The sequence below is a fragment of the Vidua macroura genome, chromosome 1 (assembly GCF_024509145.1).
Source record: "Vidua macroura isolate BioBank_ID:100142 chromosome 1, ASM2450914v1, whole genome shotgun sequence".
Lineage (NCBI taxonomy): Eukaryota > Metazoa > Chordata > Aves > Passeriformes > Viduidae > Vidua > Vidua macroura.
This window is the reverse complement of record NC_071571.1, coordinates 4,619,273-4,643,726: the sequence shown is the minus strand read 5'-3', so window position 1 is coordinate 4,643,726 and position 24,454 is coordinate 4,619,273. Positions and strand designations below refer to the sequence as shown.

Below are 24,454 nucleotides of genomic sequence, written 5' to 3'. Positions count from 1 at the left end.
GTTCCCTTTAGGCAGGTGCAATCCCAGAGCTGCGGGGCCGCCGCCGCGGTCCCTCACCCTGTGCTCGGCGTTGTTGCAGGAGCGTGGCCTGCACCGTGGTGGAGATGCTAACGGAGAAGCCGCCCTGGGCAGAGTTCGAGGCCATGGCGGCAATTTTTAAAATCGCCACGCAGCCGACCAACCCCCAGCTCCCCGACGGCGTCTCCAGCTCCTGCCGCAACTTCCTCAAGCAGATCTTCGTGGAGGAGAAGCGGAGGCCGACGGCCGAGGACCTGCTGAGACACCCTTTTGTCAACTGCGGGCTCTGAGCGCCGGCAGCGGGGATGGGAAGCGCCGGCGGGAGGTCGGACCTCACCCGGGGCTGTCCTGACAGTCCCTTCTCGCTCGCTGCTGCCTCGGCCCCGCCGCGCCGTTGGATTTTCGAGCTGCGCTCGGGACCGTCGGGAATTCAGAGCGAGGGATTTCCCGGCCTGTGCGGGTGCTGGACCACGTAACCTCCCTGCTGCCAGCGGTACCGGGGTCATTCCCCCTCGCCAAGTAACTGCTCTCTTGGGGGAAGTGTGGCAAGCAGGAAACGTCCCCCCGGCAAGCGGGAAATGTCCCCCCAGCACGGCGGCGGTGCTGGCGGCATCCCCAGGACCGGAGGGGGAATCGGATGCTCAGTGGCCATCACCACCTTTCGCAGATGAACAGACAGGGCCTTCAGCCAAGCCGGAGGAGATGATCCTCAGACCGCAGAGTCGGGGGGACCTGGGCGTCCCCGTTCACAAGGGGACCGACCCCGCGGGAGCAGCCGGCGGCTCCGGCGGGGCGGCGTTTCACACTGTCCTGTGCCTTACGCGGTTACAATCAAGGAGTGATGCTCGGCTCGGATCTGGTGTGAGGATGCAGCAGCCGTGTTGACTTTGCCTTGGCGCGTGTGTGTGTGTGCGTGTGTGAGTCTGGGAACCAGGGGGTCTTCTCGGGGTGCAGGAGGTCTCTGCCGGGTACACCCGCGGACGGATGCCCAGGACCCCTGCCATGGGCTGAGGGATGGGTAAATGATGGTGGTGGTGTTTAAATGCTGTGGTGGGCAGGGCTGAGCAGCAGCCAGATTGTGCTGGGAGCCGTCAGGATTCAGGTGGGAGTCGAAGGGAATCTCAGCAAGGACGGCTGTGCTCACAGCCACAGTTCTGCTGAGCCGTGCCCGTGCTGCTGCTCTGGGGCTGGAGGGATGCCATCGTGTTCTGGAAGTGGAGCTGCAGGGAGGGCCCAGCGGATCTCTAAAACCCAAGAGAGAGCCTAAAATTAGGCAGAGAGGAGTGATGCCTGTGAATCTGGGTGCATCCTCCTCTGGGCACCTCCTCCTCTGTGCCTTGTGGACCATCCCCGGGTACAGGGAAGGGGAGCATCACTTCCATGGTGGTGCCCAAGGGAGCAGCTGCAGGACAATGGAGCCTCAGACTGGGAAAGTGAAGCTGCAGCAGTGGAGGGCAGCTGGAAGCAGATTCCTTCCTGCAGTAGGTTTGAAGTTGTATGAGAAAATGGGCCAGTCAAAAGCAGAGCTGGGCTACAGCCTCTGACCAGCACTAGAGAAGCTGGGAAGCCTGGGCAGGAAGCACACACAGAGTCCCTGGAAGCTAGTTAATTAATTAATCAATCAGATCTTGATGTGTTTGGGATAAATTAATTGCACCATCCCATCTCCCCCTTCTCTGCTGCATTAGCTGTTTCCACTGACTCAGCAAAGGGTCCAAAAAGCAGTTACGAGGGGCTCCATCCTCAGGCCAGTGTGGCAGACACAGGATTATTTTAATGCTGGTTCTCAGCGAAAATGAAAGTGTCACTTAGACTTAAGAGGAAAGTGACAAATTGGTTGTTTGTGTGAACACATCCTTGAATTCTTCACGTGGAAGAGATCAAGACTTTGCATCGCTGGTGTGGTGGTGAGAGCATGTCCATGTCCTCAGCTCTGAACAGAGAAGCAGGGTTTAGGAGGTTGCCCAGTGTAGCTGTGGATGTCCCATTTCTGGAAACATTCAGGCTCAGGGTGGGATATGGCTTGGAGCAACTGGTCTAGTGAAAAAGTGTCCCTGCCCCAGGGCAAGGGGCTGGAATGAGATGAGCTCTAAGGTCCTTTCCAACCCAAACCATTCAAAGATTTTATGATTTTGAGAATTATTTCAGTTTTTAAAAATGAAACACTGAGTATTAGGGCAAATTAAAAGAAATACCTAAAAGAATTGCCTATAAATCTGTCTGAAAGCTATCGAGGCCATTTATTCCAGGCCAGTTTCCAGGGAAGCTGGGGGGCAATGCTGGAGCAGCACCAGGGGCTGTGTCAGTCAGCCATGGGGGTGATGGGCAGCTCCCCAGGGGGAGGGGGAAAAGTCTCCTTTTGCTGAGGGGAATGAAGAATTTTATTCTGTGAATAGGACCAAATACACCAGTCTGGTCAGTAATATGGGATGGATGGAAACAAACACAAGGGAAAAAAAAAAATCAGCATTGTCTGGGAATGGGTTTGGAAGAAGAAGGTAACAAAGTGTGTGTTCACCAAAGCTAAAAAAAAAAAAAAAAAATCAAAACCATTTTTAAGCTGTTTTCTCTTCTTTAATTAAATGTTTGGTTTGGGTTTTCTCAGCCCTTCAGTGGTGGGAGGGTGTTTCCCTTCTTTCCAAAGATTTGAGAGCCAAAGGGGGCTCCTGGCTGCCCCAAAATGCTCCCAGAGCCCTCAGACCACCTAAATCCTCCCATGGATGGATGTGGCTCGTGTGAGTGTGAGTGTGTGTGCGAGTGTGAGTGTGAGACACTCCTCAGGTGCCTTTGCCTTTCTGGTTTGTAAAACCCTTGCAGTGTTCTGATGTACAGAATGGAACTAGGAAAAGCAAATGGAATTATTCTACCATGTAAAGTCATTTTCTGTTTGGTTTGGTTTGTTTTTGTTTTATTTTGCCCGTAGCGGGCCCTGCGGCTTTCCCTGCGTGGAGAAATTAATTCCTTTTGGGGGGGTGGACTGGGGCAGGACATGGGAACAGGCTGTCCAGGAGAGTGCTGGAATCACCATCCCTGGAAGTGTGGATGTGGTTTGGTGATGAACATGGTTGGATTCGATGATCCTGGAGGTTTTTTCTAACCTTAATGACTCATGCTTGTGCCCTGCTCACCAGTACAGCCCCTTCCCAACAAGGCAGGTCCCAGCATGGGTGGGGGGCACAGGGGGCACTGGTGTGACCATCCCGGGGGCAGTGGAGGCGGAGAGTGACAAACATTGGGTGGTTCCTGGGTTTTTCTGGAACAGGTGGATCTGTGCAGCTCTCTGAGCCGATGGTTCTGTGTGTCCTTTCGTCCTGACATCCCACCTTGCACTGCCAATACACAGGATTTTGTGCTTCTAAACTTAATTTTCATTTATTTTAAATTTATTTATTTTTATTTTAAATTTTTGAGTATTTTTCTTTATTTCTATTTCATCTTAATTTTCCCACTCCTCCCCTCATTCCCATGTTTTCTCTGCCCTATTCCTTTTCCCCCCTTTCCCCCTTTTCTGCCTTTTCCCTCCTTTTTTATTTTTCCTCTTTTCCTCCTTTTTTTTCCCCTTTTCCTCCTTTTTTCCTCCTTTTTCTTCCTTTTTCCTACCTTTTTTTTCCGTTTTCCTTTTTTTTTCTTTTTTTGCTTCTTTTTTCTCCACTTTTTTCCCCCTCATTCCCCCACCCCCCCGTTTTTCTTGTTTCCTTTTTTTTTTTTTCCTTCCCTTTTCCCCCTCCTTTTTTCCTTTCTTTGCCCCTTTTTCTTTTGCCCCTTTTTATTTTTTGTTTATCTTGGTCTGTTGGCTTCGGGGACGGAGCGCGGTTTAACCCAGGGGCGGAGCTATGTAAATGAGATGGGCGGGGAGATGTAAATTAGAACAAAGCCCATACCACTACGCTGTATGCAAATGAGGGGGCGGGCTCATGCAAAGGAGCGAGCCGCTGCTGTGACAAGATGGCGGCGGCGCGGCGGGCGCAGCTGGTGCTGGGGCACTTGGCCGGGGCCGCGCCGGGCCCGGGGGCCGCGCCCAGGGCCGTGCCCTGCGCCGGGGGCCCCCCGCGGGCCAGCAGCCCCGACGATGTGGTGGTGGTGCACGGCCGCAGGACCGCCATCGGCCGCGCCCGCCGCGGCGGCTTCAAGGTACGGCCCGGGGGATCGTGCCCGCCGGTGCTGGGCATCCCCTTCTTCGCCTCCCCTCCTTGGCGCGCCTGGGTGCTGGACCCCTGCTTGACCCCCAGACATCACCGCTGTGCTCTGGAAGAGTCTAAATGCCAGCGCTGTATGATGGTTGTAATGCTGGGGGTGGCAGCGCCTGTGGCATCCCCCGAAGGAGTCGGGCATTGTGTCCCCAGCCGCCCTGGCAGCCCGGGGAGCGATCACAGTTCGCTGTCACCTGCCCTGCCACACGGAGCGGCCGCGGCGTGTCCCTCACCTGCACAGCTTGGCACGGACCTGCCACCCTTCTGGAACCTGCTTCTCCCCGGGTGGCATCCACAGAGTCCTGGGAAAGAACACGGTGCCAGGATGACCCCAAAGGGTGCTCGTTCCTTGTCATCCTTCCAAACTGGTCTCCTCATGCTGGCGGTGCTTCCCACCAGCTGAGGTGGGACAGGGTCACCCGTTCCTTTCACAAAATAAATGGAGGGGCTCCATTTGCTGGGTCTTGTCACATAAATCTCTGTAGCTGTGTGATTTTGAAGACCCTGCAGAGCATGCTCCTATAAATCCAAGGAAGGTGAGAAAGCAGCATGTGTGCTGCAGTACCTGAAGGAAACCTGGGCTAAAAACATGCAGATAATTCTGCTGTGGTAGGAAAACAACAACCACAGTGAGCTGAGAAGCGGAGTAAAGCTGTCTTAGCACCACTGGCCAGCCCTCTGAAGTGGTCTGAGGCTCAGCTGGTGACAGGGCACTTACTGGTGTTCAGTGGTGGTGCTGATCCCCTGTGCTTTTAGGACACGACACCTGATGAGCTGCTGGCTGCCGTGATGACAGCTGTCCTTCAGGATGTCAACCTCCGTCCTGAGGTGCTGGGAGACATCTGTGTGGGTGAGTGACAGCCTCTGCCTGGTGAAACTCCTGGTCTGGACAGCTCTGTGGGACAGGCTCCCCGTGTGGGTACTCACAGGTCTCATGGGGCTGGAATGGGTTAGTGTGTGGCATTAGGTTTTCACGCCTGTCCTGTTGGTGGTGGGGCTCTGACATGGTGCTGGGCAGTACAGAGCTGTGGTGATGGGAACATCCCTTCCAGGCCTGTGAGGGGAGTGCAGCCAGTTGACTGGAATTGTGTCTTTGCACTCAGGGAATGTGCTGCAGCCTGGAGCTGGTGCTTTGATCGCGAGAGTTGCACAGTTTCTAAGGTAAGCTCTCAGCTAGACTGAGGTTCTGCCTCTCCTCCTTGGGCCATAGAGTAGCACAGGGTCAGAGATTGCAGTGAGGCTCTTGCAGTCCCAGGAATTACAGCAAGTCACCTTTTGCCTAGAAACTGGACTTTGATCAAGCACTCAGAGAACACTGATGGCAAAGAGGCAGGGAGGCAGGTGAAGCTGTGTAATCTGTTTGTGCTGCCTGTGTTGGGCCTCTGAAAGAGACATGATGTTCTGTGGGCTCCCAGCTGCACTGTCTGAGGCTGCACCTCTCTCTGCTGTGTCTGGTCCCAAAACCATGGATGGGCTCAGATTTTTCTGTCATTGCTCAGTGTTGCTCAATGGCTCATACTGAGCTGGATCCCAGATTCCAGATATTTTTGCTGGATCCCAGATTACAAATACTTCAGTCAGTTTCTGTGGCCATTGTTTGCTTCTGTCAATCACTGCACAATTACCACTTTAGAGAGGTGCAGGCACAGCCTTTCAGAATTATTAATATTACAGAGCTTTTTAGGGTTTCTGGCCTGGGTCAGAGCTCGGGATCTCTAGGGCAGGATCTTGCTTACAGAGCACCTTCTGAAGACAGACCCATGGGGAAACAGCACTTGGAGCTATTTGCAAATGAAGTGAAGAAATTATCTTTGAACTTTGCTTTCCCTTGGTGTTGGACCAAATAGACCAAGAAATGGATAAAGGGATCTGCCTGGAACTTGAGGGTTAAAGTTTAATCAGGTGGATTCATGCACTCTTTAGAGCTTTGGGTTGTTGTTGGTTTTTATCACTGAGTTTTTGCCAACATTCCCTTGTTTTCCAGTGGCATTCCAGAGACGGTGCCGTGCTCCAGTGTGAACCGGCAGTGCTCCTCAGGGCTGCAGGCCATTATCAACATAGCTGGTAGGTGTTGTGGGCACTGGCATCAGAGTTGATGCCTGTCCCACCCCAAGGGCTCAATCCTCCTGTCCTCCAGTCCCTCTGAGCAGTAAAACAGTGATAATGTCTTGTGCTGTAGGGAATTTGCAGTGTGGTGTTAGCGAAATACTTTTATATCCTTGAGTGGCCGAGTTTATCCCTAGAGAAGTAACTTGGTTTTCTGGGAATAAGTTCCACCATCACCTCCATATCAGGCAGCTTCCAAAAGGGCTCTTCCAGTTTTCTCTGGCCCCACATTAGCCTTCAGCCCCATCAGCTCCTTGGCCTGGCTCTCCCTCTGGCAAGCAGGAGGGTGAGGAAATGCCCATTTGGCTGTACTGGGTGCTCAGGTGTTTGGAAACTGCAGCTGGGCTGGAAATGCTTTTGCTCCTGATGACAGTAAGAATATTTATGCACTGCTGTTACAGGTGGCATCCGAAATGGATCGTATGACATTGGCTTGGCCTGTGGGTAAGGAAGTATTTTCATAGTGCTTGCTTAGGCTTCCTGAAGGTAACGCTCTGTCCCTGTGCAGTAGCCTGCCATAATTAGCTTTTTAGCTAATCTCCAATTAACTAGCCCCTTGAAAGACCAGCAGCTCTCTTGGATGAAGAAATTAATGTTCTATGTGTGCTAATGAGTGTTCTGCAGATTTACAGGATCTGTTCTGTGTGCTTCAGTCCTAACATCAGAAGCAGTGTTTATTTTTTGGAGGATTATGTAAACATTAGGTTGGTTTTGGGGAAATACTAGTGACCACATACACATTGACTTCAGAAGAAGGAGTGAAAAAAAACCTATTCAGTAATCCTGGGGCCAAAATACTGGGTTTGTCTTCTTTATAGCTTGGTGACTCTAATCTCTCATTAATTATTACTACACACAGTAATGTCCACCAAGATGTTGTGCTTAAAGGGACTGACAGGCTTTGCATCCCTGGGTGTGCCAGCCACTGGGTTTTGCTGTGGGAAGCTGTCTGGCCTCTGCCCTGCAGAAGACATACAATCCAGAAGTTACAAATAGCTTTTGGGAGCTGGGTTTATCCTAAGTCTTACTCTTCCAGAGTGGAGAAACCCTGGATTCAAACACAAAAGACAGTAGCTGGGGTTTCACTTACTTAAAACCCAGTCCTGTGCCTTCCTTCAGGAGCAGATGCAGCTGAAGTCAATGATGGAGTGTCCCATCTCAGAGCTGGTTTAAATTGCTGATAGCACTTACTACCAGCTGCCTTACTTTCTGCATGCCTTTCATTTTCCAGGAGTAGTTTCTTTGTTACATATTCTTCATGAAGGTATTTGTGTGGTGCAGAGTAGAATTCAAACCCATTGTAGGCTTCATAATCTAGATTGACCTTACAAAAGCTCATGGCTTTGTATTTCTGCAAAAAATTTGAGTATCTTCAATGTGTTAATTCATTTGCGGGTCAAAGATTGCACCCTGTGGGATCCATGTCTGAAATTCTTTGTATTGCGAAACACAAATGGTGCAACTCACTGAAATCTTTTTGCCATGGTTTGCTCAATACTTCTTTTTCTACTGCCAACCTGTTCTTAAGGTCTGAGTGGTATTTTTATGTCTGTTGGCAATCTCACTGAAAACCCCAGTCCTTGAACCTCATTATGTTTGAGGACAAATGTGCCAGAATCATAGCAATTCCTTCCTACCTGTGGAAACACAATAAATTAACTGCTGACATTGGTACCCTGTTCTAGTGAAGCAAGAACCAATTGAATCTCACAATCTGTTTTCATTTCATAATAATTCTTAAACTGATGATTAAAGAGCTTCTGCCTCAGCCAGTTCCTAATTAGCAGCTGTGTTTCTGTGGGAAAATGAGAAAGCATGTTGTCAGGATACTGAGTTTTGATCAGTCTTAATGGAGCAATTCAAATTTTTCTTGTGTTTAGAGTGGAAACAATGTCCCTCAGAAGTGCAAATAACCCTGGTGATATCAGTTCCAACATGATGGATAACCCCAAAGCTCGAGATTGCCTTATTCCTATGGGGTAAGTGTTTCCCCTTCCCACAGTTCAAGGGTTTCATAGATACTCTCCTCAGTGACCATAGTTACAAATCAGCCTGAATGTGGTGAGCTTGGAGCTGTGTCTATTGGCATCCTTGGCTGTGGTGGAAGATGAATGACGTGAAATGGGGGGAAATCAACAACTCTGATCAAAGGTTTTCTTGTCTTAAGATCAATGGCTTGTTGAGCAAGGAGAACGGATTTGAGCCTTGTTCTGGTCCTAGATTTGATTCAGGATTAGCTTCTGCCAGCAGTTCTAAGTTGAGAAGGCAGCAGTTGGCTTTCAAACTAAAGCTATTGCTTATATCTCATGTGATCTTAGTAGAAGCCAACTGCAGCTCCATTAGATGTGTCCTTGGATTAACTCTGTGATGTTTTTTTCCCCAGAATAACCTCAGAAAATGTGGCAGAGAAGTTTGGAGTTTCCCGGAAGAAGCAAGATGCCTTTGCCTTGGCTTCCCAACAAAAGTAAATGCTTTTTTTTGTTACTTTTATTGGGGTTTTTAACCTTCTAGTTAAGAAATAAGAAAAGCTAGAAAACACACTGCTACTTCCTGGTCAAGTGCAGCCTTTGTGTTGCCTTCCAGTCCTTAATAGTGAGCAGAGAAGCTTGAGGGGGTCAGACCAAAATGCAGTGCCTGTGCAGGGTTGTGCATGATGGGGGAACTGGAGTCCAGAGCTGTACTGGGATTGTGTGACTGATCTCACACAAGTATCACTGGGCACACAGACCCTGAACAGTGAGTGCCCTGCTTGTTCCAGCATCCAGAGGTCCCTGCCCATGGCAATGGGGGTGGAACTGGATGATCTTTAAGGTCCCTTCCAACCCAAACCATTCTGTGTTTCTGTGACAGAACCTCAGGGAGGTTTCTGGAACGAGTGCCTGGTGAGGTATTTTCATAGTGGCTTTGGCTCAGGATCACTGGAACCTGAACGTGGGAGCAGCAGCAGCAGGAGCCTTTCCCATGAGGGAATAGTGGAGTGTGGCTGTTGGTAGAGAACTGCTGAGCTTGTGAGAAGAGTGGCTTGTCCTCGCTGCAGGTGTTTGGCTCTGAGTGAGTCCAGTCCTACCTCTGATAACCTTCCTCTTGGGTTAAATCACTGCCAAAATCAACTGACCCCAGAATCCATGGGGCTGTGCTGCCAGAGCAGTGGCAGGTCATAGGGTAAAGGTTCTGCCATCAAAGAGTTAAACTTGCTTTCAGAGCTCTGTTTAAACATCAGCCTGGTCCAGTTATTTATCTAACACAGGAAGCCACTGCACAGGGTAGTTAACCTTTAAATTCCGGCCCTGCTGCTCAGGGAAATTGGCATGCCAGCCTTTCTCACTGCCATGGAACTGATAACCAAAAGGGTATGTGAATGTGATCCTCACACTCACATGAGGCAAGGGGTGACTTTCTGGCCTTGGTCTCAGGATATCAGGATATCTGTGCAGGTACTGACCTGTCCTTCAGCACTTTGCTCCAATTCTCGCTTACCTGGAAGCATTGAATATTTTCATTTTATGGATAAAAGTGCAAAGTGATGAAACAGCTTTTAGTCTCCAGATTGTATTCTCTGTGAAGGATTTACCTCTGGAAGTTAAATCTAAATAAGCTCTGCTTTAAAGGCTTTTAAAATATCTTGCTGATAGGAAAGATTAAATCTACTTGGCTTGAGCTAATTCTGGTTTAGTTAATTGTGTTCTGCTTGGTTATGACAGGTGTTGACTGCTGATAGTTCAGGGTTCATTTATTCTCTTACAGTTGTGATGTGGCTGTACCCCTGAAAAAAATAAAACTTCATGTTGGGGGCTGGTGGTGGTCAGTCAGGCACAGAGGTGTTGATGGGAACAGAATGGGGATATTGCTCTGAAATGAGTGATCCTGTGACCCAGATTTGGGGACAATGCCCATACTGTTGATATAGAAGTAAAAAGTTTGTCTTTCCATGAATGGAAATAAGATTTTGCCTGTTGTCTTGACCACCACTCAGCGATGATGTTCCAAATCCCACCTTAGTTCATTCTCTGTCTAACTGCTTTCCTTCACTTCAGTTTTCCTGCATTTCACCTCCAAAATATTTTAACCTTTCATACTCTTTTCTTACCAGAGCAGCAAAAGCTCAGCAGATGGGGCTGTTTAAAACAGAGATTGTTCCAGTGAAGACCACTGTTGCAGATAATGAGGGCAACAAAAAAACTATCACTGTGCACCAAGATGAAGGGATCAGGCCCTCCACGACGCTGGAAGGCTTGGCAAAGCTGAAACCTGCCTTCAAAGAGGATGGAAGCACTACAGCAGGTCAGCTCAGCTGTTAGGTTTGTGCTGTTCCTCTGGTTTACCTGCCTTTACTAGAACAAAAAGCATGTTAATAGGTCTCTTCCAACAGGGAATGCCAGCCAGGTCAGCGATGGAGCAGCTGCTGTTCTCCTGGCAAAACGCTCCAAGGCAGCACAGCTGGGACTGCCGGTGCTGGGGGTGCTGAGGTCCTTTGCTGTGGTGGGGGTTCCACCTGATGTGATGGGCATAGGGCCAGCCTATGCCATCCCTGTTGCTGTGGAAAAGGCAGGTGAGAACAACTTGTCATTCAGGCAGTGCTGGGCACAAGCAGATCAGACTCCTTGGACTGAGATTTAAGGTTATATTATTCAAGCATGTGCAGCTGTTTGCCCCACAAAGAGTGAAACCTTAAAAGAGGTCCTGCCTCAGATTGTTGCAGTGCTTTCCCCTTGTACTGATGTGTAAATTGTCATTCATTCACCTTTGAGAAGCTCAGGAGTAAATCCCTGCACAGACTCAACAAGAGTTGACAGGTGGCAAGTGATTCAGTGTTCACATAGTGGTGTTTTCCCTTCTTTATTAGGACCAGTGTGTAGGGGGTGGTTTTGTGTTTGGTTTTTGACATTTTTTTCTCTTTACAATTTTGTCATCTTAGGTTTTTTACCACACTCATTGTGTTAACCAGCTTTTGTAGCTGATGAGCTAATTTAGCCTGGCCTGGCTACATGCTCACCTGTAGCTTTATCTTTCACTCTCCAAACACCCTTCAATCCTTAATCCCTCTGCAGAGAAATCACACTTAATCTGAGGAAACTTGTCAGACTCAGTGACACAGTGCCACAAACTGTGACGCTTTGCAGTCTTTAGACACTGCTGTACATAAACTTGTTCAAGTGTAGATACCCCACAAAGAGCTTCCTCTTTCTTAGATGGAGTAGAACTGGAATTCATAGAGGGAGGCTGTCAGGCACTTACTCTCTTTATATAGTCATGAGGCAAAAATATCTCCTTTTAACTCCTGACTTTTCTGGCCCATAGGTCTGACTCTGAATGACATTGATATATATGAAATTAATGAAGCCTTTGCAAGCCAGGTGAGTGAGCATCATGTTTGTGTTGCTGCATTGCTTGGCAACTGAGTGTGTTTGAGCTTGGTCTCCAGGTTGAGATTTTTAACTTGTTCCACATATTATATCTTCAGCCAAATGTAAATAACATGTGCAGACTCTTTTCCTTTTCCTTCAAATAAAAATGACCAGGGCATTGCTTATACAGCTTAATATTAGAAAAAAAAAGTCCACCAAGTAAGAATTGGCTATTGTACTCTCCTACCAACTTGCAACATCTGTTTCACCAGGGCTGTGATTTATTGTCAGGTTGTCTGAATGTGTGTGGGCTCAGTTTGAGATGAGCTGGACAGTTTTAGCTCACTTCTCTGTGCCTTGGATCAGTTCCACTCCTTTCCCCTGAGAATGATGGTCTAGCTGTAGTCAGGCCTCTGACCTGGAAGAGGAGAGCTGAGAACTAAGGTAAGAGCATCTCCATGAAATCATTCCCTGTGTCTTTGCAGGCTGTGTACTGTGTTGAGAAGCTGGGCATTCCCATGGAGAAGGTGAACCCCCTGGGAGGAGCCATAGCACTGGGACACCCTCTGGGCTGTACTGGTGCTCGGCAGGTCGTCACTTTGCTCAATGAACTGAAGCGCAGAGGGAAGAGGTGAGTGCTGAGCATCAGTACTGGCCTCACACCTGCTGGCTGTGCAGCTCCCACAGCCTCAGGGGTCACCAGTTTGGGTTAAGCTTTCTCCATCTCTTGGATGAGGTAACTGTCCCTTTGGGTTAAGCTTTCTCCATCCCATGGATGGCTTTGAACCTGAATTCCCTGGTGCTCTCCTAGCAAAACAGGAGAGCAGTAGACAGCTCAAAATGATTGTATTCTTCATTTTTTTCCCTGGATGATGTAAACCTGAGCTGTCTTTTTCCTTAATTCCACGTGTTCTTTGTTTCAGAGCATACGGGGTTGTGTCCATGTGCATTGGAACTGGCATGGGCGCCGCAGCCGTGTTCGAGTACCCGGGGAAGTGAGCGCCAGTGCTGACAGAACAACACCACAGCTCCCTCTCTGCCTTCCCTAGGCATTGCAAATGATTGCCACTGAAATCAAGTGGGTTCTGGGATTTGTTACTAGAGCTACAAATTTTAGGCAGAAATTGTGAAGTAGAATTAATGGTGCAGTTCTGTGAAGAAGGTGAGGAAATGCAAAACTGGCACATGGCTTCCTGACATAAGAAATTAACTCAGCTGAAATTCAACTACAGCCCCTGGTGTGGTGATTATGAATGAATATTTTTAATTTAATTGATCTCTTTACTCTCTGAATATTACCAGAGGGAAATAGTTCATGGGACAGTATTTTTGTATGACAAATTGGCAAAAAGAGTCACTCAAAATGAAGACATCAGTCCACGTGAAAAGACTTTTCCAGTATTTCCTTAAAAAGGTTTCACCATTTGTAAGAAGTTTAAAACAGCTTGTTTTGAAGCAAAGACTTGACATCCTTGCCTTTAAACTGTGTCTGTCCTAGCCCAGGCAGAAGTTGTCTGTGTCTGAAATTGTCCCTGCACTGGAGGATGGGCTGTAGCTTGCTGCTGGTGGAGCTGCTCTCAAGCCTCTTTTCAGTAGGGGAAAGTGGAAGGACTGGAACATAATTTCCACAGGAAATGCCTGAATGGAAAGGTTCTGTTGAATTGCTAGAAGCCAGGATTTGGATGTGGCCATTCCTTCTTTTACATGTCTGAGTATCAGTTTGTGTGACTCCAAGGACAATCTTATGCTTAATCATATTTACTTACCTAACATAAAGCAAATAGCAGCATTACATTTACTGCAAGCACTACATGAACATCAGTGACAGCTCAGTCCTTCAGTGCTAATACAAACATGTGCTAGCCTGTGTCTTTTGTCATCCCTTATTTCTTCTCTTGTCTGAACAGGAAGATCACTGAAACTCAGCTAGAAAAAGAAATTTACTCATTGCTGCTTTGAACTTGTAACAAACTGAAGTTCTTTGTCCTGACTTTTGTTTTTGCACTTAATAATACAATTGGGTTCTTGCAATACATTTTTTCCTTTTTATGATGATTTTTAGTTGAAGGTCATGATGAGTTAGAGCTCTTGTTATTTTCATAATCCCATGCTGTAGCCTGTCTCACCCAGCAATCACACAGGCTGTCTTAGAGCCAAAAAATTGAATTATTTAGAGGGGATAATGAGCCATTTACAAAAGCCTTTTATTTAATGGGAGTGGAAAATTTAACAGACTCAGAAGTGGGAATTACAACGACCTTTAGCTAAAATAATACTAAAATAATTTAAAGAGAAGTGAGAGTAAATGGGAACCATGTGGGGTGAAAGAATGAAAAGGAAGAGGGGTTCCTCCCTCTGTTGCTGAAGGGGGACGTTCTCAAGGCCCAAGCATGATGAAACACACAGGCTGGTAATTTTCCAAGGAGACCAGGGAAAATTGACTCTTCCCCTTTTCATGTAAGGCACTGAGAAAACAGCCTGGGAAATGCTGGCCTATTCACCAATTCTTAATTTATTATGTGTCAATGTCAATTTTAATGTCAAACAAATAAATGAGGCAAAACAAAAGCTACTTTATGGTATGAATAGTCTTTAGCTGTGATTCAAGGCATGCTGGGCTCTGCAGAGGGCTTTGGCCTGACTTACACAGGTGCTTTGCAATTTAAAACCTTGTTCTGAGCCTAAAGCTAAGCTTATCACAGCAATAAAAGGAACAGTACAGTGTGATTATGACTGGTTGAAGTACCATGAGAATTTCTTTCCTCATAACCTAAATTTTCGTTCTGCTAAAATTTCAGTCCCCACTAGAAACAACAGAAGCAGATGAAAGTACAGGCTCAGCTGATGGCACATCTGCATCCAGCCTGTTACCTTGACATTTGTCCCACATTGTCCTGCTTAATGCACCTTCCCACGGTGCACTCCTCGCCCTCTGAGGTGCAGCTTGCAAGGCTTCTCTTCCAGCATTCCAGAAATGGTCACAATAGCTTCATAGTCAGTGTTGCTCCTAAAATGCACAGCAAAAAGTTCAGTTACAGCTACATGCAGTCCTGTGTTCAGGGATGAGATGAAGAGGGGAAAATGGTGTCCTAAGAATGCACCAAGTCACAAGCACAGTGCCAAGTGCCAAGTCCACAGGGCTGGTTCCACAGATACAATATATGGTGTTTGAAAATAATGTTCAGGTCTGTGCCTGAAGACATTGGATTGATGTGTGAAAGAATGAGAATATCATCCTACTTGGGAAATTCTGGTTTAGGTGAATAAATGAAATGAATCTCTGCTGGGAGCAAACACCTGCACTGCCTTGATGTGAAAACTCCTCCCTGTGACAAAGTTTGAAGGGAAAAGTTTCTGTCACTCCCCTGAGACAAGGGGCAGTCAGCAGAGTCCAGATTGTAAATTAACATCAAAAAGGTTACAACAACTCTAGTTTTACACCAAGCTGAAGAGCATTATTTGCCCAAGGCTAATGCCACTCAGTGCTCCCGAGATTGTTCCTGTGAAGGACTTCTCTGTGTCCAAGTGCCAGCTGTTTTAAGGGCCTGAGGCAAATGCCTGTTCTGCCAGTCTTGGTTTTTTGCTTCTCATAAAATAATTCCCCTGCAGAAAGACCACTGATCTGGGGAGGTGAATTATTTAAATTACCTCACACCTTGCATATAATTATCTCCTACTGCCACACTGATCCCACTCTGCTGTGTTGGGAATTCTTCCTATGGAGCCCCACAGAAGAGCTGGTTGCTATACAGCAACATCTTTGCTTTCTGGTATTTCTAGGCATTTTCAGCCATGCTGATTAGTGTATTTGTCAGAAAAAAATAAGTGCTTCAGGCATATTCAGCAGAATTCCAGAAAAATGTAGGCAGTCAGGAGCCTGGGGAGGCTTCTGGTCCACCATGCTCCTCTAAGTAGGGACAGTTTAGTGCAGCTGCTCAAGGCTCCATCCCACTGCAATATCAGTGGCTCCAGTGATGGAAATCACTGGACTGTGTTCCAAAGAGATGGGAGTTATAACAGTAACTCATCTACAGTTTGCTTGAAATTTCCCTGTCAGCAGTTTTCAGAGCTCACTGAAATCACTAGGATAGACTTTAATTTGCTGCCATCACGTGATAACCTCCAAAAATACTTTGTAATGGAAAATGATTTTTTTTTTTTTTAACGTGAGTTGCATCTCCCTAATCAGAATAAAGAAATTAAAGTCTTTGGGTCATCATAGAATCATGTAATGTTTTGGGTTGGAAGAGACAGCAAAACTCATGGGCAGGAAAACCTTCAACTAGAACAGGTTGCTCAAAGCCTCATCCAGCTTGGCCTTAAACAATTCCAGAGGTGGGGCAACCACAGCTTCTCTGGGCAACCTGTGCCAGGGCCTCACCACCCTCACAGTGCAAAAGTTCTTTCTAACCTAACCCTGCCCTCTGGCAGTGTGAAGCCATTCCCCCTTATCCCATCACTCCAGGCCTTTGTCCCCAGTCCCTCTCCAGCTCTCCTGGAGCCCCTTTAGGCACTGGAAGGGGCTCTGAGGCTCCCCAGAGCCTTCTCTTCTCCAGCCAACCCCAGCTCTCTCTCAACAGCACAACTTCAGTCCTGTTAACTGTACCTTGCAGCAAAGCTGATCTGCAGAATCTGTCTGGTAGGTGCCTCCCCTTCACGTGCCTCCAAAATGCCTTTATTTGGGAAGATGGAAAATACTTGCACGGCCTTAGGGCTTTTTTGTTCGTCTGCAGTGGAAGGGGCAAATGTCAAACAAAGCCATACAAGACCCTTTGTGTGTGTACAGCGAGAAGCTCTCATGGCAATGCACCTCTTTGCTGAGCAACTAATACATCATGTCCCACACTGTCAGAAGGTTTCTGTGCAAGTGCCCAGACTCTGTTTTCATCTTCTAATCAAGGGCAGTGATCAGTGATCTCCACATTGAAATAATAAGGCCCTGATCTTCTTTCCTCTGGAGCCCATCTATTATTAACAGCATTAGACTCATGCTCAAACTGAGCCCATGAGGAGCTGCTGCTTCTTGTTGCCCCTCAGGACTAATTTATAAATGAGAAGAGCATGTGCAAGAATTGTGAGGGCTGAGACTCAGTCTTTTGGTTAGGTGTGAAGTAACTGCTGAAATCAATAGTGGTACAATAATACCGAAAAAGGGAGGGAAAGCGAGGAGGGGGAAAGCCAACATAAGTGAGAACAAAAGCAGACCATATCTGTTTGCACCCAGGATCATCACACATTGCCCCTATATTGAGTGAGTGAATGCAGTCTTAATAAAAACACTGAATAGTGAAGCTCTGTAACAAGGAAATCAATTGCAAAACCAGAATACCCAGGAAAGCAATCCAGTAGCTTCTGCAGCCACTCCTGTTATACAAGAAGACATGTTCTGTCTTGGTCTGTGCAACAAAGCAGGTCTGGAAATCAACCCTGTCACAGGAGAGCTCCAGGACTGGAACAGTGAGGTAGGCAGTCACTGGGACCAGCTGCAAAACAGGGGAAAGGGAAAAGAGAATAAAACCCACCTCGTTTTTATAGAGCTTTAGTAATTCCTGCTCTAGCTGCATCACTCTTAACCCCAACCACAGACTCAAGAATCAATGTCCTGTGTTCTTTCACAATAGAGTAAATTCCTAGTCTACAGCCCTGAGTAGATGGAGTTTGAAGGTTTTGCTTGTGTGTTACTTTTCTGGGACAGGTTTTCAAACCAAACACTGTGGTCTTAATGAAGTAACACAGAGTGAACTTTTCATTTGTTTTTAGGGTTTTCTGTGGAGCTGCAGACATTACAACATCTTCTGGTCCCTCAGGACTGTATATGGCCCACTGTGAGTCATTCAGTTTGTGCAGATTGCCCAAGATTATGATTCACTTGACTGTATCTTAGATATGGTGCTCAGTCTTACACAGGTCATGCCTCAGAAATACCTGGTATGAAAAGAAAGTGCCTGCAGCGTACTGGGATGCTGAAGGCTGGGAAGGGGTTTATGGATTTCTGACTGGAAGGGATCATCTTTACATGCACATAGGCTTTGACCACACTGCAGGAGCTCAACAGGCTCAGGAGCCTTTCCAGAAGCCCTTGGTTGCTGCAGGAGGCATTGCCTGGTGACTCAGGCATGGCTTGATCCCTGAGACAGCCCTGCTCCTGTCTCAGAGTCATCCTGTGACTGAGTGTGTGGCCCTTTGAGTGTCACCCGGGCTGCCATGCAGAGCTGGGGTACCAGCACCAGGGTGTGACCCCAACCTGCACAGCCCACCTGGGAATCACCTGCAGTCTCAGCAGAGAGCAACCCTACAGCCATTTACTTTACCTGGATGACCCCATTTACTCCAGAGGTGCCTTTAATTAACAGCTGAGTAAATCCTAATCCAAGTCAGAGATGCTGCTGAAACAGCCCTTTCCCAGGGCCCAGAGACCCTGTCCTGACCTTACCTGGGTAGTGTAGTTACTGTGCTCAATGACCAGATTTTGATTAAACTTCAGCTTTCTCTCTCCACTCTCCAGCTGGAGCACTTGGCATCCAGGAAGCAGCTGGGTCTCTGGCAAATGCTGATACCTGAGTAACTCCAGAGTTGTGTGGAATGACACTTTCACCTGTGGGAAGAGGAATTCCGATGACCATCACATAAGGTGACAACTGTGTGCAGGAAATCCAAAGTACACATTGCACAAAGGCCCAGGCACACATTTTCCCACTGGAACCCAAAGGTGTCATGCCAGCAGCCAAATTCCCACTGGAACAAAGCAATACAATTAAAGAAAAAACCACAGCTATTTCCTATGAATCCAGTACACAGAGATGGAGTGTAAAGGTGAACAGCTGATCTCTGAACCACAGGGGAGAAACAGTCTCTAGCAAGCCAAAGGTTTTGAGTTCCTGAGGGTACAAATAGCACGTTCCCAAAGCTGTCTTACACCTCTAAATCCTCTTCCCATACATGCAGAATTGAGATGTGTGTGTCTCCACGTCAAAGTGAACACAGCAAAATGAGAAGCACACTTCAAAAATGCAACAGTTACTCATTCTTTGCAGGTTACCTAATTCTCTACTCTGGGACTTCATTTCCTTTGATGTAATTTGTACACCCAAAACTAATCAAATTTTCCTCTCCTTGCACTGTCTGCATCTAATTTAAGGAAATGAGGGAAATCTGCAGTCCTTGGAAATCTTTTAATTTGTCCAACATATATATGGCGATTGATTTAAGTGAGCTGCAAACTCACAGGGTTTTCTGCAGGAGTTTGCAACAGGTCAGAGTTGATGGGAAAAGCACATCAGGAACAGAAAAAGATTATGTGCAGAAAAAAAAAATAATCTGCACCTGCAATGTAGCAGGCAAAATGGCAGTAATTAGCATTTGATAACACACCACCATTGCCCCTGAAACTGGGAGACTTCTATGCCAGTTGTGTTCTTCTGTGGTTCCTCTGGTCCACACTAACACGCCAATTACTAAACTCTCTAATCTGGCACAGGATTATTATTTTTGAGCCTACCAGCATGTTTTGCTGTGGATAAAGTACATGTTGCAGTTGCTGTTCCCCTTCCTCCTTCTTGCTGTGGGATGTTTCAGTGTTCTTTTTGGGATCCCTGCTGGAGAGGCTGAAGGGCATAGAGGGTGTAGACAGAAAGAGCCTGAAGTACAGACGAGCCTTGGTACAATTCATGAGTTTCAAACTCTGAGTAATTACTGCTTCTGTCAAAACCTGGGAGAGAAATGATTCAGAACTGGTCAGTTTTAACTCCCTGGAGAGGTTTCTGTTGCTCTGTCTGGTCATGGAGTACTTCAAATCATGGGATTTGAAGGATTTTACCCCAAAGCAATCCAGTATTTTCTACCTGTGTTATTCAACATTTCTTGAGTGAAAAACCAAAATAAAAGTAACATAATAAAGTCTAAGTTTTCAAATGTCAAGGGTCACAGCAACTGAAGTGACTCATTTTGCTTTTGGACCTTTATATCCTGAAAATCAGAACTTATTTTTCTATTTAAAAACTCCCCTACAATGAAAGAAAAATTTGGATAAAACAGGCATGAGCATGTCTGAGCTCAGCTTTTCTTATTCCTGGCTAAAAAGTACTTGTAGTGCTTTTTTTTTTTTTTTGGTTCCCTATCTAGTTATGTGCAACATAGAAAATTAGGCTACTGATGATTAGGATGCATTTTTACAGCCATGTGCACACAGCTCTGAATTCTCCCAGCAGTACAGCAAAACAAAGCAGCCAAATACATCAATGTGGGAAATACTCACTCCACAAAAAGGCCTAGCAGGTAGGAGATCACTTGCCACTGAATAAAACACCATTCCTCTGTCATGATCCATCTCCACTTCCAACCTGAGTGTAAAGAACCAGGGCTGGTCACAGCCCTGTCCCAGGCTGACCCATTCCAAGAGGGATCCAGCTGTGAGCTGTGGGACTTACAGGGGATGCCTCAGGACAGCCTCCATGTGCACTCGTAACGGTGGAGCTTCATAGCCGTGACTGCGCCGCACCTTGCTGGGCACCCTCCTTGCAAGCTGACAACAACATGGAAACAGAAATCCTGTGGGACATGGTAGCACTAAACCTGAAATGCTGCTTTGAGCACGAGAGGCTGTCAAGCCAAAACAGGATTCTGTTTGGCAATGCAGTGCCTGTTTGTAAGATATGATGGAACAGCAGAGGTCAAGCAGTAGCTGAACTCTGAATGGCTGTGGGTGATACAGATGCAGGGCAGGTTTAGATCAGATTTTGGGAATAAATTCTTCACTCTGAGGGTGGTGAGGCCCGGGCATAGGTTCCCTGGAGAAGCTGTGGATGCCCCATCTCTGGAAATATTCCAGGCCAGGTTGGATGGAGTGTGGAGCAACTTTTTCTGGTTAAAGATGTTGCTGCCCATGGCAGGGGGGTGGAGCTAGATGGTCCTTTCCAACTCATACCATTCCAGGACTCTATTATTCTACAATTCTTTCTTCAGGAATAAGGATTATTAGGGTTGTTTTTATTAAACATTCTATTAGCATTCATTCAGGTTACCTTGCACCTTTGCAACAATTCATGTCAGAGAATCACTGAGCCATTCATAAAACACTGTTCAAGCCTCGCATCAGCAGTTGTTGAAGAGGAAGTTTCCCAGAGGAGAGATATGCTGTCCAAATTCACACAGGAAGGTGGATGCAGAGCCAGGAACAGGACTCAGCAGTCCTGAGTCTCACTTCCATTGTTAACTATTGTTATCAATAAAACCTGATGTTGTGATAGCATTTCAAACCCTGGGCTTTTGTCTGGGGTCTGCTGCCCCAGACAACGCAAGAAGAGGGTGACATTCCCAGCCCAGAATGCTTGCAAGCTCAAAGAGAAATGCAACAGATGAACAACCCTGGTTAAGGAAGGATGTAGAGGATAGCAGGAACAGGACTGTTTACACAGACTGGCCAGGTAACAGCAGCCTGTACATAAATTACAGGAAGGGCAATTCTATTCCCCCGTTACCTTTGGCCTTGCTGTGACAGTCAGTTTACCTTGTCGTCCAGGCTCATGAAGCCCAGCAGCAGCCCGTCACAACGCAGCTCAGCCTCGGTGTCCGGGAGGACGAGCGGGGTGAAGGAGATGTAAACGTCGCTGCTGCCACCTCCTGGAACCACCTGCGGCCGGGAGAGAGCGCTTAGCGCACGGACCCGCCGGGGATTGCACAAGAACCTCGGGACTCAGCTGCTAAAACTGAGTTGCACAAGCCACATGCAATCCCCCGGGCACGGGCTCAGGCTTGCACGAAAATACCAACATGTGACAGCAAAACTGACAATTACTTCAACTGCAAATATCAGTGTGGCCACTTTTAGCATCAACGGAGCTTAAGCACAGTCACAGACCAACTCTGTAAGTACACAAACATATGTACACATGTCTGTTTTTAAAAATACCCAGTTCTGCCCACTCTTACTCCTTAGCTGCCTCAGTTGATTATTCCACAACTTACATATATGAAACATTTGTTGAAGAGTTACAAGTGTGAACTAAGAGTATTTTACAGTTCAGTTTAGTCTTGGCTGTTCTTTAATTTTACATGACAGCAGGGAATGTAATCACATGCACTAGCCAGCTGCAGTGGATTTTCTGGGATTTACAGGTTGACTAGATTCTGCTTTTTTTAAGTGAACTGTGCAGGTTATGGCTAAATCCTGATATTGCTGCTGGCTACACCCCACAAAAGCTGCCTCTACAATGAGGCACCTGTTTGTCTGACTTTTCTCAGCCACCTCAGAGCTGACTGCAACTTCATTTCTGTCATAATTTCTTTATGTAATCTTTAGCTCATTTTAACTTGTAACTAAAACCTTTTAGCAAAAAAATATTTAAAAATAAAATTGGCACACTGATGCTTTGGGCAATCCTGCCACTCATAGCTAGATCTTTCCAGTGCTGTCTTTACTTTATGATATTCCTAAGGGATTGTGACAGTGTGGCCTGTATTTGCACAACTCACTTGTGAAGCACTGTGGATCACAATGGTTTATCCACGAGTTATCTACGGAATACCCCTTACCCTGATTTCCAGCTCTTCATGTTTCCAAAGCTTCAGGCTGGATGGCTCCCACATTTCACCATGCCAACCCAAGTGAGAAGACCAGAGATGCCACTCTGCTGGAGTGTTGAAGTACAACTAACACTAAAGTCCAGTCATCAGGTCACTGCTTAGATGTAGATAGGACACTTTTTGTCGACCTTGCAAACTCTTCTCATGATCATCTCCAAAGCCTTCCAGCCTGATGTTTCACTGTTTAGTAGAGTCTACCTCAAACCAAACTCAAAGCTATCTCCTTCTCCTTCTCTGTCTCCTCTGCCCTGCAGAAAATGTGCTAAATCTAAGGCCAAAGAAAATGTAAAAGCTTACTATCTGCCTTGGAGCAACGGAGTAGGGGCTGTCTGCAGGCACCCCCTCATGAGGTTGGATAAGTACAGAGATATTTTTCTCTCCTTCAGACTCCTGACTGCTGATTTCCATCTCTTTGCTGTCAGAACCTGGAGGCTGCAGAGACACAGGGGTGGGGAATGGTTAAAACTGTTACACTGCAAGGGAGGAATGTGAGTGATGTGCACAGGGAACTGGTCAGGAAGCATGGCCAGCTCCACTTTCTTTCTGGCACAAGGGCTAGACACGTGGATGTGTCCTGTACATCAATTTTCTCATCCACAGAGTAGCTCTCCTGAAATTGCTCCTGAATTCCTTGGAAAATGTGCATGCTTGGGTCCTGTTCTACCTAGAGAAGCACCCAATCATGACACCTCTGGCCCATTATACAAACCAGCACTCTGGGCAGTACCGTTCCCTTTGTGCACAAGAAAGGTTAGAGCTGTGTTCAGAACAACAGTGCATGCTGAGCTGAAGCAGAAAAAATGTGATTTTACTATCTTTTGTGTGAAGCTTTTGGCAGACAAATATACAATATGCTGGGGGATATCTTCTCCCTGTCACTTCCAGCCCCTCAAGACACTAAATTGCCACATTAGAATCAAACATCATGTGTAATAGATGTTACCATATTCTAACAGAACCAATCTAATTTTAGCACGGGGATAAATACCTCCATATCATTAGGTGCAATTTGAAATTTACAGGGTAGGTTCTGCTCCCTGACTACAGCACAGGTGGACACCAGAAAGCACCCACAAGAAAAGCAGAGCTAAATTAAGGAGTTTTAGTTATTTTAATTCTTTCATGTAATAACAACAATAGTTTGCCAGTGACAGTATTTAAATAGTGTTTCTTTAGCTTTTAAAACACTGTTAAAGAGAGCTAATTGCTTATAGCTCGCTCTGGAAACAGATTGCTGATCCCCATAGCCACCTACCCACATATTGCGTGTTTGACTGGGAGAGGAGCTGACACTTCTTTTAACAATCCAGCTCTTAGTTACAAATTCTATCTCCTGTTATTGTTTTCAACCCTTCACGCCAAAAACACCCATCATGTATCTCAGCAGCAGTATAAGAAACAGCCTAAGAGCTGACCTCATCTGTGGTTTCCAAAGCTGGATAAATGCTTCCACAGGGAATGGCAGCTGGATCCAGCTTTAACACGACCTCTGACTCTGAGGTGCTACCACTTGATGCAGCCTCATTTCCAGCCATGTCCACAGGAGGAAAAGGGTCTTCAAAGAGCACCAAGAGGTCCACCAGCTTTTCATCATCTGGCTCTTGGTTGTAAACTTCCAAGTCCAGGCGGATGTCTGAATGGGAAAGGAAAAAAGGACAATTACTTCTGATCAGTGAGAGGACTCATGGCTTAGCTGGTACCAGAATATCAAGTAATAAATTTGTCTCTGGCAACAGGATTTGTATTAAAGTGTATCTCTTATGTTTCCCATGTTTGCTGTAAATGAAAATTATTTAAGAGCTTGCTATAGTTTGGCCACTTTCTATGTCCTAAACTATAATAAAAATAAATTATGAGTATTTTGTAAGCAAATGGATTTAGTAGAATTAAAAAAAAATATATTGACTTTGCTCTGAAAAGCTTACAATTTCACTCAAGAGCTAAAAAGACTAAAAGAGACAGATAATTCCAGTAAAAAGCAGGTAGCACATCTGATTGACAAGGCTTAGTCTTGTGAGAAATTCATAAAAACAGGATGGAAAATCCTGAATTCTCATCATTTCAATGAGGGAAAACCCAGCTACATCAAGATGGGATGTGCAACTGCATAGTGGCAACACATTGAGTCACTCTATTTTTTTTTTACTAAAAACATCTTCATTAGGACACAAGAATGCCTGTCAATTAACATGTTAATTGTTAATTGATTAATTT

General features: G+C 46.4%; 3 protein-coding genes across 4 annotated transcripts in view; 2 read left to right on the top strand and 1 right to left on the bottom strand.

Moving 5' to 3' along the window:
• LOC128815543 (mitogen-activated protein kinase kinase kinase 3-like) overlaps nt 1-2,909 on the top strand; it is a 77,136-nt gene extending 74,227 nt beyond the window's left edge. For both annotated transcript variants that reach the window (XM_053992358.1, XM_053992350.1), the window contains exon 17: nt 80-2,909. In XM_053992358.1, coding sequence (XP_053848333.1) covers nt 80-308 — 229 coding nt within the window. In that variant the 3' untranslated portion in view covers nt 309-2,909. The remainder of the gene's footprint in view (nt 1-79) is intronic.
• Nucleotides 2,910-3,963: 1,054 nt separating this feature from the next.
• ACAA1 (acetyl-CoA acyltransferase 1) lies at nt 3,964-15,875 on the top strand. Its single transcript, XM_053990253.1, has 12 exons — nt 3,964-4,149; nt 4,965-5,058; nt 5,312-5,369; nt 6,193-6,272; nt 6,716-6,758; nt 8,195-8,293; nt 8,698-8,778; nt 10,405-10,595; nt 10,684-10,863; nt 11,613-11,668; nt 12,145-12,290; nt 12,583-15,875. The coding sequence occupies exons 1-12, from the start codon at nt 3,964-3,966 to the stop codon at nt 12,656-12,658; spliced, it is 1,290 nt and encodes a 429-aa protein (XP_053846228.1). The 3' UTR covers nt 12,659-15,875.
• The window catches only part of DLEC1 (DLEC1 cilia and flagella associated protein), a 32,745-nt gene continuing 22,838 nt past the window's right edge, over nt 14,548-24,454 (bottom strand). The window contains 10 exon segments of the mRNA XM_053989976.1: nt 14,548-14,666; nt 16,266-16,386; nt 16,989-17,142; nt 18,093-18,254; nt 19,158-19,367; nt 19,914-19,998; nt 20,086-20,180; nt 21,165-21,287; nt 22,538-22,672; nt 23,656-23,905. Of these exon segments, the coding sequence (XP_053845951.1) occupies nt 14,558-14,666; nt 16,266-16,386; nt 16,989-17,142; nt 18,093-18,254; nt 19,158-19,367; nt 19,914-19,998; nt 20,086-20,180; nt 21,165-21,287; nt 22,538-22,672; nt 23,656-23,905 (1,444 nt within the window). The 3' untranslated portion in view covers nt 14,548-14,557.